Source organism: Rhinatrema bivittatum, chromosome 8 (genome assembly GCF_901001135.1).
Source record: "Rhinatrema bivittatum chromosome 8, aRhiBiv1.1, whole genome shotgun sequence".
Classification (NCBI taxonomy): Eukaryota; Metazoa; Chordata; class Amphibia; order Gymnophiona; family Rhinatrematidae; genus Rhinatrema; species Rhinatrema bivittatum.
The window spans coordinates 86,188,615-86,207,605 of record NC_042622.1 but is presented as its reverse complement, the minus strand read 5'-3'; the positions used below and the strand labels follow the sequence as shown (position 1 = coordinate 86,207,605).

At 45.1% G+C, this 18,991-nt stretch overlaps 1 protein-coding gene across 3 annotated transcripts in view; it reads left to right on the top strand.

Moving 5' to 3' along the window:
* Window positions 1-18,991, top strand: part of RAPGEF1 (Rap guanine nucleotide exchange factor 1) — a 193,428-nt gene that overhangs the window by 45,917 nt on the left and 128,520 nt on the right. For all 3 annotated transcript variants that reach the window (XM_029611075.1, XM_029611077.1, XM_029611076.1), the window contains exon 2: window positions 18,706-18,845. In XM_029611075.1, coding sequence (XP_029466935.1) covers window positions 18,706-18,845 — 140 coding nt within the window. The remainder of the gene's footprint in view (window positions 1-18,705; window positions 18,846-18,991) is intronic.

The window sequence follows — 18,991 nt, the reverse complement described above, 5'->3', positions numbered from 1 at the left end:
TCTCAGGAGGCTGTGATCAGCTCTCTGCATGAGACAATCTCCTTGCTACAGAGCTTGGATTTTCTGATAAACTTCGAGAAGTTGAATTTGGTGTCAGCCCAAAGACTGAAATGTACAGGGGTGTGGATAGACTAATTACAAGAGAGAGCATTTCTACCCTTAGATCAAGCAACCATCATGCTCTCATTGATCCACAAATTGCTCTCAGTGATCGACAGCAAGATCTCTTTTAGTCATACCAGGAAACATGGACAGCGACCATTCATGTGATTCCACTAACTTGCATGCATATTCAATGCCTTCAATGGGGCCAATATTACCAATGGCATCAATTAACACAGACCCTCTCCAATGTGCTCCAGATTTCCCAGGAAATGGCTACAACCTCATGTCCTTCAAAAGGTTGTGCCTCTTCATCAGCTGTGTTAACATTGGGTGCCTCAACAAAGAGGTAGGGAGCTCATGCTGACTCTTGTTAAACCCAGGGAACATGGTCTTCCAAGGAAAGTCAATATCAAATCAATCTGTTGGAGCTGCGAGCAATAAAAAATGTATTGATTGTATTCATGCATCTTCTTCAGGGCAAGAGTTTCCTGATTTAAACCGTTAACAGGTGGCCATGTTTTATATTAACAAGCAAGAGGGAAGCACTCAAGATATGGACTTGGGCAGACAGCAATCAGATACTATTTCAGGCCTCCTATCTCCCAGGGATCTCCATTATGCTCGCAGATTGACCCAGCAGAATATTTCATCCACATAAATGGCCTCTGCAATAATCTGTAGCAGACAAAATCTTCAAATTATGGTGTCAGCCATCAGTTGACCTCTCAGAAGAACAGCAAGATAAATCAATTCTGCACAAATCTTTCAAGTGAGCAAAGGTTAGCTCAGGACATTTTCCTGCTCAGGTGGGAAACAAACCTCATGTATGCTTTTACGCTGATTCCACTCATAGCCAGAACAGTGCAAAACGTTCCTCAGGATCAAGCCCGACTGATCCTCATAACTCTAGCAAAGTCCAGACAAGCATGGTATGCATATTTTGTTCAAAATTTCCAGCAGTCTTCCCATTCCAGTGGAAACAGATCCAACACTGCTAATCCAAGAGAAAAGAATTCTTTATCATCCCAACTTCACTATCCTCAATTTAACAGCCTGGATGTTGAATGCTCAGAGATTGCGAATCTCGACCTACCTGCAGAGATTGTTGATACATTACTCATCTAGAAAACTATCAACTAGACTGAGCTATGCCTTTAAGTGGAATAGATATTTCTCATGTCTGCCTCAGCATCTTCTTCACTTTTCGAACTTGGGTCTTGCCACTTCTTTGATACAAGTCAAACTTGGTGCTATAGCAGCCTACCATAATACAGTGGCGAGTAAGCCCATATCCGCTCATCCACTAATATCTAGATTCATGAAAGGACTTTTGCACATCAGACCCCCGGTTCAAAACTCTCCCATACCGAGGGATCTCAATATTGTTCTTTCCCAGTTAATGAAGCTTCCGTTTGAGCTTCTGGAATCAACTTCATTAAAAGTTTTGACTTGGAAGGTGATTTTTCTAGTTGTGATCACTTCTGCTAGAAGAGTCAGCAAACTCCAGGTACTTGTTCACTATCCACCATATCTGCAATTTTTTCACAACTGAGTGGTTCTCAGAACTCTTCCTCAAGTTTCTTCCGAAGGCAGTTTCTGCTTTCCTCATCAATCAATCAATCAATCATGAAAGTGAAAAAACCCTTCATACTTTGAACTGCACTTGGGCCTTGGCATACCTCAAAAGAAGGACTCAATCACATCATCAAATAATCACCTTTTTGTTTCCTACAACCAGAACTGCGGTCACTAAGCAAAAGTTATGTAATTAGATGGCTGAGTGCATTCATCACTGCTGCAGTTTAGCAGGATTACAGCTCACAAACTCTTAAGGCTCATTAAGTAAGAGCTATGACCTCCTCTGTTGTTCATCTTCATAAAGTGCCCATTGAGGACATCTGCAAAGCTGCAACTTGGTCTTCGGTTCATACCTTCACGTACCACTACTGTCTGGATAACTTCTCAGGGACTGACAGTAAATTCAGATAGGTCATTTTGCAGAACCTGTCTTCATTATAGTCTGCTCTCCATAGTGGGAGACCAAATTGCTTACTGAATAAATGCTCTGCTGCAACTCTCAGCTTGGGGCTCCACACATGTAAAGGCTAATTCAGCCTGCTTATTGACAGAAAAAAGCAAATTTGCTTACCATAAACAGTGTTTTCTATAGATAGATGAATTAACCATGGAATTCCCATCTACCTCCCTGGAGAGTTGACTATGTAGATTAGACTTAGCTCTGGTACTGACTAAGGAGGATCACGAGGCAATGCTTACGTGAGAATTCCCGTGCATGTTCAATAGAGCTCAAAATTCTACTGTCTTGGAGAAACGAGTCTGCTCGATGCCACTAGAAGACATCACCCACATGTAATAGTTAAATCATCCTGCTGCCTATGGAAAACACTGTTTATGGTAAACAAACTTGCTTTTATCACAGAATTGTGCCTTTTTACTCATAAACCTGCCGAAAAGTTTTGCATTTTCACTCAGTGCACAATCAAGCTGTGGAATCTGTTGCCAGAGGACATGATCAAAGCAAATGACTATGGCGGAGTTTAAAAGGGGTTTGGACAAGTTCCTGAAGGAAAAGTTCATAAAATCTTATTAGCCAGGTAGACTAAGTAAAGCCATTTCTATCTCTGGGAGTGAGTAGCCAGAAACAGATTTACTCTATGAAATCTGCCAGGTACTTGTGACCTGGACTGGCCACTATTGGATAGGATGCTGGGCTCGATGGATTTTGGTCTGACCCAGCATGGCATTCCGTATGTTCTTATATAGCACTGGAGTAGCAGGCTGTGTTGCTGGGCAGCTCTGAGGTAAAATTGGTAGAGCTTTCGGGGAGTGGGGGATCTCAGTACTGAATGAGACGCATTGACAGAGCTGTGTGTGGAGGTCTCGCTGTTGAGTTTGTAGAGGATGCTGCAGTGCAGGAGTAAGGTGCACTACAGCATCCTCTACAGCTGTGTGTTTATTTCAAAGTACCAGTGGCCAAACTTTAATGTTTCAACATAAAGCAGTGCTGAAAGATTAATTTTTACCATGCTATAATTGAAAGACAAGAAGCACATAGTAGCCTGCTGTTAGACACCAGTTCTCTAGCAGAGTTTCAAACAATGCAGTTTGCAGTGGTTGTATTGGTGACATCACTAGTCTGTATCCATAGCAACAGGTAAATAGTGCCAGGAGCCAGATGTTCTTAGGGCTGGGTCTGAACCTGCCTCATGACAGTCATTGCATTGAAAGCAGACACCCAGCCAATTTTGGATAGGCCCAAATGTGTTTCTGATCGGAAAAGTATTTTAATCTGAGCATGTGTGACATCTGGAGACTCCAGGCAGAGTTTCCTGGTCCGGAATCTCATGTTTAGACAATTCTCGATGTTGGCTGCAGTGCCCTCCCCTGATATGGGGGAAGACTAGGGAAGGCACCTGAGATTTAACAGATCAAGACTTAATAGGCTCATTTTAATTTAAAAAATGTACATCGCATCCTATGCCAAAGTATTTAAGTAATTGCAAGGGCTATAAACTTTTGCTGTTTTGGTGGCATACTGTGTGTGTAAGTCCATCTTCAATTGAGTGAGTGCATCCTCTGCCAGAGCCTTGACTTATTATGTATTTGTGATTATAGGTCCTTCAGAGCTAATAAAATTATTGAACTTGCAAAAAGATCTACTTCTTTGAACCACACTGCTCTCAGACATGCCGGAGGCAGGATTCTAAATCTGTTCTAAACCACCCCCCACCCCGTAAAGTACTTTATTTAAGACCTTTATTTGTAAGTGTGTTCACACCTGGAGGCCAATGAAATAAGACACGTGTTGAAAACAGGTGCTCGTAACGCACACGCAGCCACATCTCCTGGATGCCCAATGCAGTATTTAAATAAAGGGCTATAGAAAAAAAAAAAAGGACGCTAGGGGAGAATTGTGCATCCCTAGTGCTCAAATGCATCGGGCAGCCACAATTGCAACGGGCACGCAATACGAGCGCCATTTTTATCCCGCTTCTTCTGGCCGAGTTTGCTGAAGTTGCTGAAGATGCCTATACCTTAAGCACTCCTTGCTCTGGGCGTCTAAATTATGCATCCAGAAGATGATTTTTTTTTTTTTTTTTTTTAAACAAGCCAATACATATTTACTTTTCAACATCACAAGTAATAAATTTAAGTGTCACAACAATTCTAAGTAGGAGGAACCAAAGAGGACCATATTTCTAAATTTCTCATGAGCCCTTGACTCGTGGATTGACTTTTCGCCACCTCGGGGACTGGAGTTAAATTTGCTGTGTTAAAAGTGTGCTTTGGGCACTACATGGAATTTACATGCGATGGGCGCTATTGGCTATGTATTTGTTTGGACGCATGTTTTGGACATGCTGATCTCCTTATTGCATTGAGTGTTAGTCGAGTCATTTCGTCCAAAATGCGCGACCAACCGCATGTAAACCTGTGTGCTAGGCTGGGTGCACTTTATTGCATCAGCTCCTGACGTGAAAGACAGCAGTTGTGATTTCTGATGCTGTCACTATGGCGGTACAGCAGACACATTTTTCTCTCCAACCATTATCAGGACAAGTTTGAAAGGGATGTAGCCGGGTAAATCTCTGCAGCTGAATATTACTCTCCCCTCAGCAGCTTAAATGTAGCTGCGAAGTTTTACAGCTAATAACGTAGTAAATGATGGCAGATAAAGACCAAATGGTCCATACAGTCTGCCCAGTAAGTTGCTTTTGGTAGTAACTACTGCTCTGTGCAGATTACCTCCATGCTTTCTGTTGAGGGTAGTAACTGCCACTCCAGGCAAGTCACCCCCATGCCTTCTGTTGAGGGTAATAATTGTCGCTTCATGCAGGTTACCCCATGCAGAAGTGTTAAACATAAAGCTAACATAGGTTACCCCATTTTTTAATTTCCCTTTTCTAACCTGTAGGGTTCTGGGGTGATTATCCCAGGCCCTTTTGAATTCCATCACTGTTCTTATCTTCACCACGTCTTTCTAGAGGGCATTACATGCATCCACCAATCTCTCTGTGAAGAAATATTTCCTGATGTTGGTTCTGAGTCGCCCCCCCCCCCCCCCCATTTATTTATTTATTTAACTCTTTTCTATACCGACCTTCATGGTTAGAACCGTATCAGATCGGTTTCATGAAGTTTCATATTATGATCCTTAGTCCTGCATTTCTTTTCCAGCAACTAGATTTAGCAACAAGCAAAAGGAGCATTCCTGACGGCAGTGGGAAGGTCAGAAGAGAGAAAATATGCTTGGGGATGTGATTCTCAAATCTCTGTACAAATTTTCCAGTATAGTTCCTCCCTCCAGTTAAAACAGGTGCAAAGACCTTCAAACTACCCATCCTGCTCAAAACTGCCCCTTTGTGTGCTAATTAACTGCTTCATCAAGTCTTTAGCAGAATGGACTTAGGGAAGGGGTAGTTGGTAGCATAGCAACATAGATAACAGCCCACTGCATCTGCCCATTTGTCTTCCTCTCTGGTTCTCTACCATTTTGGGTCGATGAGTATATAAATTCCCTGTACCGGTCCCAGGTATGTTTAAATTCCGTTACAGTGCAGGCCTCCACTGCCAATGCTGGTAGGCTCTTTTAGAATTTGTTTTTTTACTCATTGACTCTTACTAGTCCCATTCTTAACCCAAGCCTCCTTCCATGTTTTTACCACCAAACTGTTAATAATCCAAACAGCCACTGAAACCAGTGAGGCAGTTGTCCAGACATCTGTGCTTCTTGATGTTAGGGTTGAAGCTGTGGCCGCTCTGTGCAGGTTATCCCAGCCTTCTTGGAAGTACTACTGATGTTAGGTTTGCAACCATATTTTTGGAGGAGATTTGCTCCTCTCCAGCCAGGGATCCTCACGCTTTGAGTTTAGATTCTGATCCTAGAGGGTGGGGAACCGATCTGGTTTGTAATTTGCAGCTGGCTGGAAGGCGAAGTTCCTAAGCAGAAATGACTGAAAACCTTGACTCTTGGTTAATTAACTCTCTCCTCCAGATTGGTTTCATTTAATTACACATGTTTTATTCATGCTTGTGCTCTGCTTTAGCAGTGGAGAAATCCTTAACCATCAAGCAAGGAATGGCTGTCTGCTTCTCCCCTCCCACCCTTTCTTTTCCAACACAGAGATGATCTGTCTCTGCACATGGGACATGTGCAAGGGGATCTTTGAGGGAGTGGTAGGGATTGTAGAGCCGAGTAGTTGTGTGGTTGGGCTGACCAGTTAGGCTCCTTAGTCGTTTTTCCGTCATCATGTTTCTAAGTCTCTTTTTCAGATGGTAGAAACTTTCATGCGGGCCCCTATTTTTAATAACTATTATTTTTATTGTTTATTGTCCTTTTTCAGAGTGCTAGTGAAGTGGCCATTAAAGTAATGCAATAAACCCAAGAGCATCTGAGGAAAGAGCAGTGCTAGTGGTTCCCTCACCGGTGTGGATTTCAGGGTATCGGTAATGAATAAGGCAGAGTTTGCATATATTGGAGACCCAGTGTATGCAAATCTGTCTCATCCTTATTCATGCAGGCTCAGGTGAGGTGTGTCTCCAGAACAGGGCTGAGAAACACGGTCAAATAAAAGGGCATACCTGCCAGCCTCCTTAATGACCTTGTTGCCTGTGCAGTTGATTGGATTAGTTGACCATCTCTTTACTTGGTTTTAACATAGAAAAATGAAACAAATTTGTCTCAGAAAGACCTCAAAAGGTCAAGAAAAGGCGTTCAAATGTAGAATATCAGTTACTATCACCTTTTAAATTTGCCATGAAAAACATGGTTACAAACACTCCGATACAGTACAGTGCGCTCCAGTGTGCTCCGACTTAATATCATGGCGATATTAAGTCGGAGGTCCCAAAAGTTAAAAAAAAGTAAAAAAAAAATTAAAAATCAGCTCGCGGGTTGAAAACCGGACACTCAATTTTGCCGGCATCTGATTTCCGAACCCGTGGCTGTCAGCGGGCTCGAGAACTGACACCGGCAAAATTGAGCGTCGGCTGTCAAACCCGCTGACAGCCGCTGCTTCTGTCCAAAAAGAGGCGCTAGGGACGTGCTAGTGTCCCTAGCGCCTCTTTTTACCACCGGCCCTAATTTAAATATTTTGGTTTACTGAATCGCGCGCACAGGACACTGGCCTATGCGTGTGCCTCTCCCGCGAACTTTACTGTATCTGCCTGAAAGTAAATGACAGTAGATGAAAATCCAAAAGGACCATTCAGTCTGCCCAGCAAGTTGCTTGGGTGGTAACTGCCTTATTGTGCAGGTTACTTATCTCTCCCCCACACCAACCCATGCCTTCTGTTGAGGGCAGTAACTGCAAAGAATGAGATGAAAGTGGGCCGTACACATGGCATGTGTCACAGTGGGTGAGAGAACATGTATGATGATTCGTATCGAATAGAGGGACCGTCAAGATAGTGAGTGGGCCAGAGTCCAAGGTCAGGGTAAGGAAAGTTACTGGAACAAGGAAGATATGGTTTTCTGCCATCTTCCCCTTGGATTGCACCCTCAGGTGCTGCCAGACACCAGGCCTTTGGCTGCACACTGCCATAGTGGGATACCAGACACAGTGAATGTAGCAACGAAGACAAATCCGGCTAAACGGAATCACTAGTAAGGTCCACTTGAGAGTCAGAAGGAGACACCATGGCACCTTGAGATCCAGGAAGACTGGAAGCACATAGGCACACACTAGTGTAGTATAAGACCAAGTTCTGACAAAGAAAGCAGGCAAGATCTCGGTGTGTATATACAAGACAAGGTAGGAACCAACATGGCTTCTGAGAGTAAGTGAGAGTCATAGAGCAAACCAGAGGAAAATATACTGATAATTTGCTGGTGGGAAGACAAAAGTTCACTCTGTCATGAGTCTGAGTCACCCATAGGCTGGTGTCAGAATCCTTCAGTGTAGGCACACGTTTTAGCATGCGAGTGAGTGTGGGCATATGCTATAGTGAGTGAGCAAGGCTGGGCTTGTGAATCATAAGTTTTAATTATGTCTGCCTAGGCCATTTTTTATATTTTGATTGTCTTGATTTGTTTTATTTGTATGATTTTATGACTTTGTTTTATAAATGTTATTATGCTTGTTCCTTTGTAAACTGCACCAAACATTGGAGGGTGTGGTTAACACATCTTTTTAAATAAAAAAATAAAAAATCTAGTGTGAGCGAGGGCAGTGATACATTGTGAACATGTCTCAAGTTTTACAGTATTGAGCTGTAAAATGAAGATGAGTGCTTCTTTGCCGTCTGCGTGGTCACGCTTGTTTAAATTTCTACTGAAAAGCTCCTTTTAAACTCTCATTGCACAATAAAACTAAGCTCGTAAGCATCATACCACATTCGTCCTGCCCCTGACCTTATCAGGAATCCGTGGGTTGTTGATTGGTGCTACCAAACGAGAGTGCACACAGCTGGTGGTGTGCAAACCAATGGATCAGTTCTCAAAGGGTGTGACTGGTTAACTTGGGGAGTTAGCTGGTTAATATATTAAAAAAAAACCAACCTGCTTTTAAAAATGTTCCCAGCTGGACAGCAAAGTTTAACCTCCTAAATTCACCAGGCTGCCGATATTCAGCGCTAACTGGCTAAGTGGAGCTGTTCAACTCCAGTCAAACACATAGGCTTAAATCCAATTTTGTCTGGCTAGATTTAAGGGAATTGCCAGCTGAAAACGTAGCTGCTTCGGTTCTGCTGGAAATTCTTCTAAAGATAATGAGTTAAAATTAGCTAGTTATCTTTGCTGCTCAGCAGCTTTTTCAGAATTGAGCTGCAAGTGCTTGGCAGTTTTGGCGTTGCTCCTGGTCCAGTTAGATGCTAGCGGCATGCAGTCACTTCACACACCACTGGCCTCAGCTCCGCCCTTTCCTACTCCTGGGTTGGGCAGGACATGGCAGGAGTGCGCCAGCAGTGCCCGGGTGGGGTAGGTGGGCTGCTTTTCCTTGGCGAGCCTGGAATGTCCTGTTCTTACTCTCCTTCCCATAAAGTTCCTGAGGCTCTGGTGACAGAGTTGAGAGGGGAAACGGCAGCACTGCATGGTCTGGATGGACTTTGTGGGCTACGTTTGACAGACTTGATTGTAGCAGTTGCTCCTTTGCTTCCTTTTACCTGTTGAGCGTGACTGTGGAGGTGGCCTTCCAGGGTGCGTTCTGGGTGGCTTGTTGGTGTGTACAACTTACATGTAGTGTACATGGCTGCATGAGCTTGTATCTTAGGTTTAAAAGCATGCTGCTCTTCCAGTTCACTGCTGCAATTTCCTCCATTATAACTGAGGTCCTCTCGTCCTGTCCCCAGCACCTTACGGGCAAGACACAGAGCGGGTATCTCGTGGCAGAAGTGGGTGACAAAAATATTGGTATTAAACTATATCCTCCTGTAGAGGATTCAAACATTATGCTGGAGATATTCATTGGCATTAACCCTTGAAAATGTCTGTCACTGAATGGAGAAAGTTATCCAGGTAACTTTAGGGCTGATGTTTTTCTGACCAGACTTAACCTGAAGGCTCTGACCATCACCACTGTCCGGCTAAAGTTTTGCTGTGTTTCCAGAACGTCTCCCTCCCCTGCCTCTTCTTATGCAGGTACATTTTGTTCAGGCAACGTTTATGCACTGAGCGGTGGGCGGAGGAGAGTGGGAAATCTTGGAAAGCAAAGATTGGTCCAGGTAACTCCCAAAATTACTCAGGCAAAGCCTTTGAATATCACCCTCAGTTTGTTTCTGGGAATATAATGTAAAACAAATGTTTTATTCAGCCAATTCTCCTGGGAGGTGCCTGCCTGCCTGCATGAGGTTTTTATGACATTGAGTAGTGTGGTGGCGCACCCCCGGGTTCACTGGGAAACCCCAATTCATCTTATTCCAAACGCCATAGTAAAATAGAAAATGATGGCAGAAAAAGCCCGAAATGAGGTCCATCCAGTCTGCCCAGCAAGGCGTTCAGGCTTGTAACTGTTATAGAAACATAGAAACATAGAAATGACGGCAGAAGAAGACCAAACGGCCCATCCAGTCTGCCCAGCAAGCTACACACATTTTTTCTCTCATACTTATCTGTTTCTCTTAGCTCTTGGTTCTATTTCCCTTCTACCCCCACCATTAATGTAGAGAGCAGTGATGGAGCTGCATCCAAGTGAAATATCTAGCTTGATTAGTTAGGGGTAGTAGGGGTAGTAACCGCCGCAATAAGCAAGCTACACCCATGCTTATTTGTTTTACCCAGACTATGTTATACAGCCCTTATTGGTTGTTTTTCTTCTCCCCTGCCGTTGAAGCAGGGAGCTATGCTGGATATGCTTGAGTATCAGTTTTTTCTTCTCCCATGCTGTTGAAGCAGAGAGCCATGCTGGATATGCATCGAAAGTGAAGTATCAGGCACATTTGGTTTGGGGTAGTAACCGCCGTAACAAGCCAGCTACTCCCCGCTTTGTGAGTGTGAACCCTTTTTTCTTCTCCCCTGCCGTTGAAGCAGAGAGCTCTGCTGGATGTGTGTAGTATCAGTTTTTCTTCTCCCCTGCCGTTGAAGCAGAGAACTATGCTGTATATGCATTGAAATTGAAGTATCAGGCTTATTTGGTTTGGGGTAGTAACCGCCGTAACAAGCCAGCTACTCCCCTCTTTGTGAGTGCAAATCCTTTATTCCACATTTCCTCTTGCTGTTGAAGCTAGAACGATGTTGGAGTCACAGTAAGCATGTGTACGTTTATTGAATTAAGGGTGTTGTCTCCAGGCAGTAGCCATCATTCTGGCGAGTCACCCACTCTTCATTGGCGGCCTTTTGACTTTATGGATCCACAGTGTTTATCCCACGCCCCTTTGAAGTCCTTCACAGTTCTGGTCTTCACCACATCCTCCGGAAGGGCATTCCAGGCATCCACCACCCTCTCCGTGAAGAAATACTTCCTGACATTGGTTCTGAATCTTCCTCCCTGGAGCTTCAAATCGTGACCCCTGGTTCTGCTGATTTTTTCCCTCGGAAAAGGTTTGTCGTTGTCTTTGGATCATTAAAACCTTTCAAGTATCTGAAAGTCTGTATCATATCGCCTCTGCTCCTCCTTTCCTCCAGGGTGTACATATTTAGATTCTTCAATCTCTCCTCGTACGTCATCCGATGAAGATCCTCCACCTTCCTGGTCGCCCTTCTCTGTACCGCTTCCATCTTGTCTTTTTTTAGATATGGTCTCCAGAACTGAACACAGTACTCCAGGTGAGGCCTCACCAAGGACCTGTACAAGGGAATAATCACTTCCCTTTTCTTACTCGATATTCCTCTCTCTATGCAGCCCAGCATTCTTCTGGCTTTTGCTATAGCCTTGTCGCATTGTTTCGCAGACTTCATATCATTAGACACTATCACCCCAAGGTCCCTCTCCTGCTCCGTGCACATCAGCCTTTCCCCCCCCCCCATTGAATACAGTTCATTCGGATTTCCACTCCCCTGTTCCACTCCACTGTTGCTCCATATGCACAGAGCTCAGTTTTTTCAGAATCGGACAAATCCATCTTTGCTGGACTTTTTCTTCCAATGACGTGGAGGAATGCTTTGCTTCTGTTTTCTTTATCTGAGTTGGATCCAGGAGGCCAGCTGCTAGGGCGTGAAAGTTTGGGAAAACAGTTGGGTGCCGTGTGATATTTAAAGTTAATCTTGTCCCGAAGTGACTCATTTGCCGAGTTAGTCTATTGATGGCCGCAGTTAGCAGATGCTCGCTTTTATTCCTGCTCCTGAGAGGTCTAGAACGGGTAGATGTGAATCGGTTATTTACTCTTTCGGATAGTAGAAAGACTAGGGGGCACTCCATGAAGTTAGCATGGGGCACATTTAAAACTAATTGGAGAAAGTTCTTTTTTACTCAACGCACAATTAAACTCTGGAATTTGTTGCCAGAGGATGTGGTTAGTGCAGTTAGTATAGCTGTGTTTAAAAAAGGATTGGATAAGTTCTTGGAGGAGAAGTCCATTACCTGCTATTAAGTTCACTTAGGGGGTAATTTTCAAAAGGAGTTACATGCGTAAATGTAGCTACTATTGTAGCAATTTTCAAAAGCCATTTACTCAAGTAAATTGCACTTATGTGAATAAATCCTATAGACAAGTCAATGGCATAAATTGTAGCAATTTTCAAAAACCCACTTACTCAAGTAAAGTGAATTTACTCCAGTAAACCTGGTTTTTACTCGAGTAAATGCTTTTTAAAATCAGGCCCTTAGAGAATAGCCACTGCCATTAGCAATGGTAACATGGCATAGACTTAGTTTTTGGGTACTTGCCAGGTTCTTGTGGCCTGGATTGGCCACTGTTGGAGACAGGATGCTGGGCTTGATGGACCCTTGGTCTGACCCAGCATGGCATTTTCTTATATTCTTATGTTCTCCTGGCACCCATTACCCGAGTACTCGCTGCTGCCAGAGGTGACCCAGGGCTGTTGATGGATCCTTTTGTCGCGTGCTTGCTCTGGGTTCTGTGATTATACTGCGCCTCCTTCCCTGCTCATGCACCTCGCATCGCTCTGAGGATATGTCCCTCGCCTCATAGGTGGTACAGGCCGTCAGGTAGGGAAGTAGTCGGCGCCTGCTCTCGCTGTGCAGTCAGTCAGAAACCTCAAACAGAAAAAAAATCCCCTCCTGCCCACACAGAGCCCCTTTTTTTTGTGCAGCCTCGCTGGGGTTTTCCAGCAGCCCTGAGTCAGGGGGCAGGTAGAAGACGTGCTTGCCTTTGTCAGTGACGTGTTCAAGCTCTCTCCCACACGAATGGGCCCCGCTCCCCCACCCCCCTCCCTTCCCCTTTCACTTCTAACATTTCCTTCTCTGTATTTGTTTCACGTTGACTTTCCGTGTCGCGAGCTGCTGTTCTCAGTCTTTGCTGGATGGGGTGTAGTTAGAGCAGGGTCAGTTTCATCTGATTTGTCAGCCCACATTTCCAGCTTGTCAGGCCGATACAGTGTCAGCTTGCACGAATCCACTTCTTCTTGCCCCTGTCTCTGTGTACCTTTTGGGAGATTAAGCCACCGAGATTAAAAGCCAGGTTCTCCATCCTGGCTGTGGATCGCTTTATGAAGGTGTTGGAAACGGAGCCAGTGTAGTTACTGCAGCCTAGGTTTGCATTCCCCATTTCATCTGCCATTAGCTAGACAGAAAAACATATTACCAGGGTTTCCATTTTTAATTGAGGTTTAGCTCACCAATACCTTTGGGACAAAGGCACTTTTACATGCTAATGGTGGTCTTTTCAATTTATTTAATCTTTACTGAGCATCTTCTGAAAGTATCACTCTGTGGCAGGATGGAAAACCTAGTTTACTCCTGGGGGAATTCTGACAAAAAAAATGTAAAATTCTGCACACAAAAATGTAAAATTCTGCAAACTTTATATTGGTCTAAATAACACAATTTACATGACAGTCTTTAAGTAATTATATTTTAAATTAATAAAGAAAAAGTTATTACTTAAAGATGCAGAATTTTAAATATTTTGAGAAGAATTTCCCTAGAAATTCACTGTAGGAGTTTCCCTTCCACTCACTCTCCCTACTCCTCTGGCCACTTTGCCCTCTCAAGCCCCAACTCCTCCACCTGTCCCAGAGTTTGACCCCATTCTCAGTAATGCTCCTCATACACACTCCCTCTGTCCCTCCCTCTGTCACACACATGCTCCCTCTCTCTAGTACACATACACACACCCTCATACAGGCTCCCTCTCTCTTGCATACACACCCACACAAGCTCCCTTTCTCTCTCTCACACATACATCCTCACAGAGGCTACCTGTGTCTGTCTCACACACCCCTTCACCAGGCTCTATCTCACACATACACAATCCCTTCACACAGGCTGGCACCCTTACATACACACAATCCTTTTTTTCATACACACGAACTCCCAATCTCTCACACACATACACACTCCTTCACAATCTCCTCATATAGGCTCCCTCTCTCTGAAACCCACACTCAAGCATCCCCCCCCCACTCTCTTACCTTCCATGCTCTCTCTCACCATCTCTTCACACCCCTCTCCCTGCTCTCCCCCTCCCCTCCTCTCTCCCCCTCCCCTTCTCACACCCCTCCCCCTCTCCTCTCACACATGCACACACATTCTCTCTCACTGGGGCCTTTATCTTCACGGCGAGCAGAATGCGTCCCGTGGCACATGCAGGCCTTCGTCTTTGCGAGCTCTGTTCGTGGCATGCTGAGGTCTCCTCTGCTATTTTCTGCACAGAATTTAGCAATTCTGTGCAGAAAATGGCAGTTCTGGTGGGGGGGGGGGGGGGATTCTGCACTCCGCAGTAGTGCAGAATTCCTCCAGGACTACTAGTTGCAGGCCACCTGTAGTATCACAGTTGTCCTCTATGTGTTGTAAAAAGAAAATTGGAATTAAAGGTGGGTAAGATTTTTTCTTTCCCTAGTTGTACTCTGATGTCCAGGTAGAACATGCTATGGATCATCCTATACCACAAGATCAAGTGATTTTAATGATATCTGATTTGTTTGGGTACTTATTACCACACAGGTGGTAGACAGCAGTATGGAGAGGAGGATGTAGTGCTAACAGATGGTCGACAACAGTATGTCAGGAGTCTTCAGCAAAACCAGAATTGTTGAAGTGAATAAGATATTGTCAATGAACAAAATAATATAAGGAGACACCTTTCTATTGGACTAACTTAATAAATTTCATGACCAGCTTATCAGATGAATTTGGCATGTCAGAAGAATGGGGTCGCGGAGTCAATTCTAGAAGTGAGGAGTAAGGACCGAAGTATACAGAAGCAGGCACGGGGAGCTTGCTTCACTCAGTGTTTTACCTGAGCATCACAAACCAGCGTTATCCAGCACCAGAAGTAAAGTGAGTCTGCGAGCTCCGGGCCTGGCTGAAAGCAGATTTAGAAAGGATTTCTTGCTACATTCTTGGTTTTTCTTCTCTGCAGGAGATTAGTGTTCTTTATTATTTAATTTCTGAATAGCTGAAAATCCTTGAAATCTCTTGTGGCCTGCCCTGGTGCCCAGAAACTGGAACCTGCATGAGGTGAAACCTTCGTGTAAGTTGTGGCTAAGCCCAGGAGTCAGCTGGCCCTGTGTTGCGGTAGGAGCTGATGCTCCTTTTGTGTGCCAAGTGTCAGTGTGAGGGAACTGGGGCACAGAGTGGGGATTTACATTTAATAGTGACTAGGGCATTACGCTGATAAAACTAGTCTGCCTTCCTGGGAAATTGTGAGACCCTGAGATCTAAAGTGACTTGCTCAAGGTCATAGAGTAAGAGTTATGGAGATGGGGAATACAGCAGTCTCATGTAATTCCTGCTTCCATACACAAAGCACTAGGTTACAGTGGCAGGCAAGAGACCTGGCTATGAGCTTGTTTCATCGGTTACTGCAACAGTGCTCTGTTTAGTATCTTCATCGTAATCCAGAATCGGGGAAACGTACCTGTCTTACAGGTCAATACAGTAAAGTGCGGCCGCGGTTGCCCTGTTTCTAACCCGCCTTTTACTCACAATTTGGCCGCGTTAGCCCAACCCGCGATCCACTATCCCCTTTAACCCATTCTTACCGCCTCTTTAAATCAACGAGTAACCCCTTCCGCCCGCGGCATGTATATGAGATGTAAACGATCGGATTAGCTATTCCCCCCCCATTCAGTAACGCGCGCCCTGATTATCGCCTTTTTAACCTGCAGTTTAGCCGCACGTTTAACCTGCTAATTTACCGCCTACCCTTACCCCTGCGTTAGAGGCAGGGGTAAGGGTAGGTGGCAAACTTTCCCCCAGCCCCCGCTCACCTGCCCTGGCCGGTGAGCGAAAAAGGGGCAGCCCAGTCCTCTCTACCCTTTTCCCAAAGCAACGAAAGCGAAAAAGGAGAAAAGCGACATGTGAAGTGTAACTTACTTTCTTGCACCGCGGCTCCCCTGCCTCCCGGGGACAGCCGGCGGCGAAAAGACAGCCGGCGGCCATGCCCTCCACAACCTCCAAATCGTTAAAATATAACCAAGCCCCCCCCCCCCCTCCCGTTCTGGTGTTCTTAAAATTGCACAGTCAAGCTGCCCCCTCTCTTCCCTCCCACCCACCCATGAGAATTTACAAGATCGCAGCACCCCCCACCCATCCTCTGACCTTCCTGATCTCCTTGATCCCTTACATTAGATTGACAGGAGCAAGGGATTTTCCACCTTGCTTCCGGTGCCGGCGGCGAAAGCGGCCCCACCGGCGAAGATGGCTGCCTGCACGGGCCCTCTGACACGATCGCTCCAGCTGCGGCCACTTCTCCTGCGTGCATTCAGCCTGTGCGTGCAATTTGGCCGCTCAAGGCGTGACGTCACTACGGCCAAATTGCACGCACAGGCTGAATGCACGCAGGAGAAGTGGCCGCAGCTGGAGCGATCGTGTCAGAGGGCCCGTGCAAGCAGCCATCTTTGCCGGCGGGGCCACTTTCGCCGCCGGCTGTCCCCGGGAGGCAGGGGAGCCGCTGTGCGTCTCCGGAGGAGGGCTGCAAGAAAGTAAGTTACACTTCACATGTCGCTTTTCTCCTTTTTCGCTTTTGTTGCTTCGGGAGGAGGGTAGAGAGGACTGGCCATCCCGAGCGTAGGAGAACCGTCCACTTCCTGGTACCTGTCATTTCAAATGTCATTTGAAATGACAGGTACCAGCGCACCCAGGTTACTGTATAGGCGCTGAATAGCGCTCTATACAGTAAAATGGATTGCGCGGGCCTAACCCTTCTCAGATGCTTCTTGGACGCGGTTTGCATTTGCAAGCTATTTAAATACAGTATAGAGCGGTAGGTGAGCCGGACTGTGCGTGCGGCAAACGCGGGTGCGCCAGGAACTAACGCAGCTCTTCGTACCGCTCCTTACTGTATCGGCCCATTAGCCGGTAAAGAAACAGACTTGAATTTGTCTGCAGACTCATCTACTGTGGTCCACCACTTGATACTGCTTACTGCCAACACAGGTTCAGAAGGTGCTTTAGGTTTGTCTGTGTTGTATATTTTATTTTCTTTTTATCAATGAATATTTTTGTTATATTTATCTCATATAATATCCTGCCTTTGTAAAATCAAAGCAGCTTCCATAAAAAGGATAAAAAATGTGGCAATATGCTGCAATACAACAAAATAATACAATAACAATATATAATAAAATTATACTCTCTCATGATGTAGTGCAACTTGTCTAGAACACTTTCTTGGTGGGCAAGTGATAAGTTACTATTAGGAAAAGCTAAAGAGGTTAGGGCTTTTCAGCTTAGAGAAGAGACGACTTGGGGAAATATGACAGAGGCTTATAAAATCATGAGTGAAGTGAGGTGAATGCAAATCAGTTGTTTGCTCTTTCAAAAACTAAAAAGACTAGGGGACACTCCTTGAAGTTACTAAGTAGGACATTCAAAACAAATCAGAGAAAATATTTTTTCACTGAATGCACAATTATGCTCTGGAACTCACAGCTGGCAGATGTGGTAAAGGCATCTAATGTAACTGGGTTTAAAAAAAAGTTTGGACAAGTTTTTGAAGGAAAAGTCCATAAACCGTTATTAACCAGGCAGACTTAGAGAAAGCCAGTACGTTAGCAGCATGGGATCTGTCTATTTGGGTTCCTGCTAGGTACTTGTGACCTGGATTGGCCTCTGTTCAAAACAGGATACTAGGATTGACGGACCCTTGATCTGACCAATTATGGCTTTGTGTACTAAATAACAGGCCGATATAGTAAAATGTGCAACCAAGCCGCACATTTTACTTTCAGAAATTAGCGCCTACCCAAAGATAGGCGTTAATTTCTGCCGGCACCAGGAAAGTGTACAGAAAAGCAGTAAAAACTGCTTTTCTGTACACCCTCCGACTTAATATCATGGCGATATTAAGTCGGAGGTCCCAAAGTAAAAAATAATTAAAAAAAATAAATTCGGCCTGCGGGTTGAAAACCGGACGCTCAATTTTGCCGGCGTCCTGTTTCCGAACCCGTGGCTGTCAGCGGGTTTGAGAACCTACGCCGGCAAAATTGAGTGTCTGCTGTCAAACTCGCTGACAGCCGTCGCTCCTGTCAAAAAAGAGGCGCTAGGGACGCGCTAGTGTCCCTAGCGCCTCTTTGTACCACGGGCCCTAATTTGAATATTTTTTTTTTTAGTGAATCACGCGCACAGGAGAGTGACCTGTGTGTGCGCGCGCCGGGAGAGGGGGCGCTCGCCTGCCCTCCTGCGAACCTTACTGTATCGGCCTGTAAATAAATAAACCAGCACGTGGTACCTACACCTAAAGCTCCTGGTTTGGTGAATCTTGATAAGGAGCAATTTAAGATTTCATTAAACCTCTGTCTTTTATTCAATCTTTACATGTTGAGAGAGTATTTAACTCCCTAGTCTTGTGGCTAGCCAGGCATGTGGCTGAACACTATCCTTGCCTACATTCCCAGGTAGACTTTATTGTTACTGACTGGGGAGGGAAGTTAAACAGCAGAGAAGTAGCACTGTCGGTCTCACTCGTGGGATATATCTGGAGGGAGATGGAGCAAAGCGTATCACAAACAGCAAGGAATCCTAAGTATGGCGCCGTAGATCCTATCACCCACCTTATGGGTTTCCTGCCTTTGTTTTCCAGACTCCCAGCGCTCCCACCTCTCCTCATTCACCATGAAGCTGATAGACAAGTTTCATTCGCCCAAAATAAAGCGGACACCCTCAAAGAAAGGGAAACCGACAGAGCTGACCATAAAGACTGTGGAGAAGCCCGTGAACAAAGTAAGTTATCTGGGCGGTGCCTGGCTGTAGGGTGCTGCTGCCATTCTGATTATTACAGGGGTATCAGTGACGTTTAGTTTGCGTTTCTTTCCATTTGAACTGCACACTACAGGCTTTTTGGGGGCATTTGTTAATTGGATCTGGAG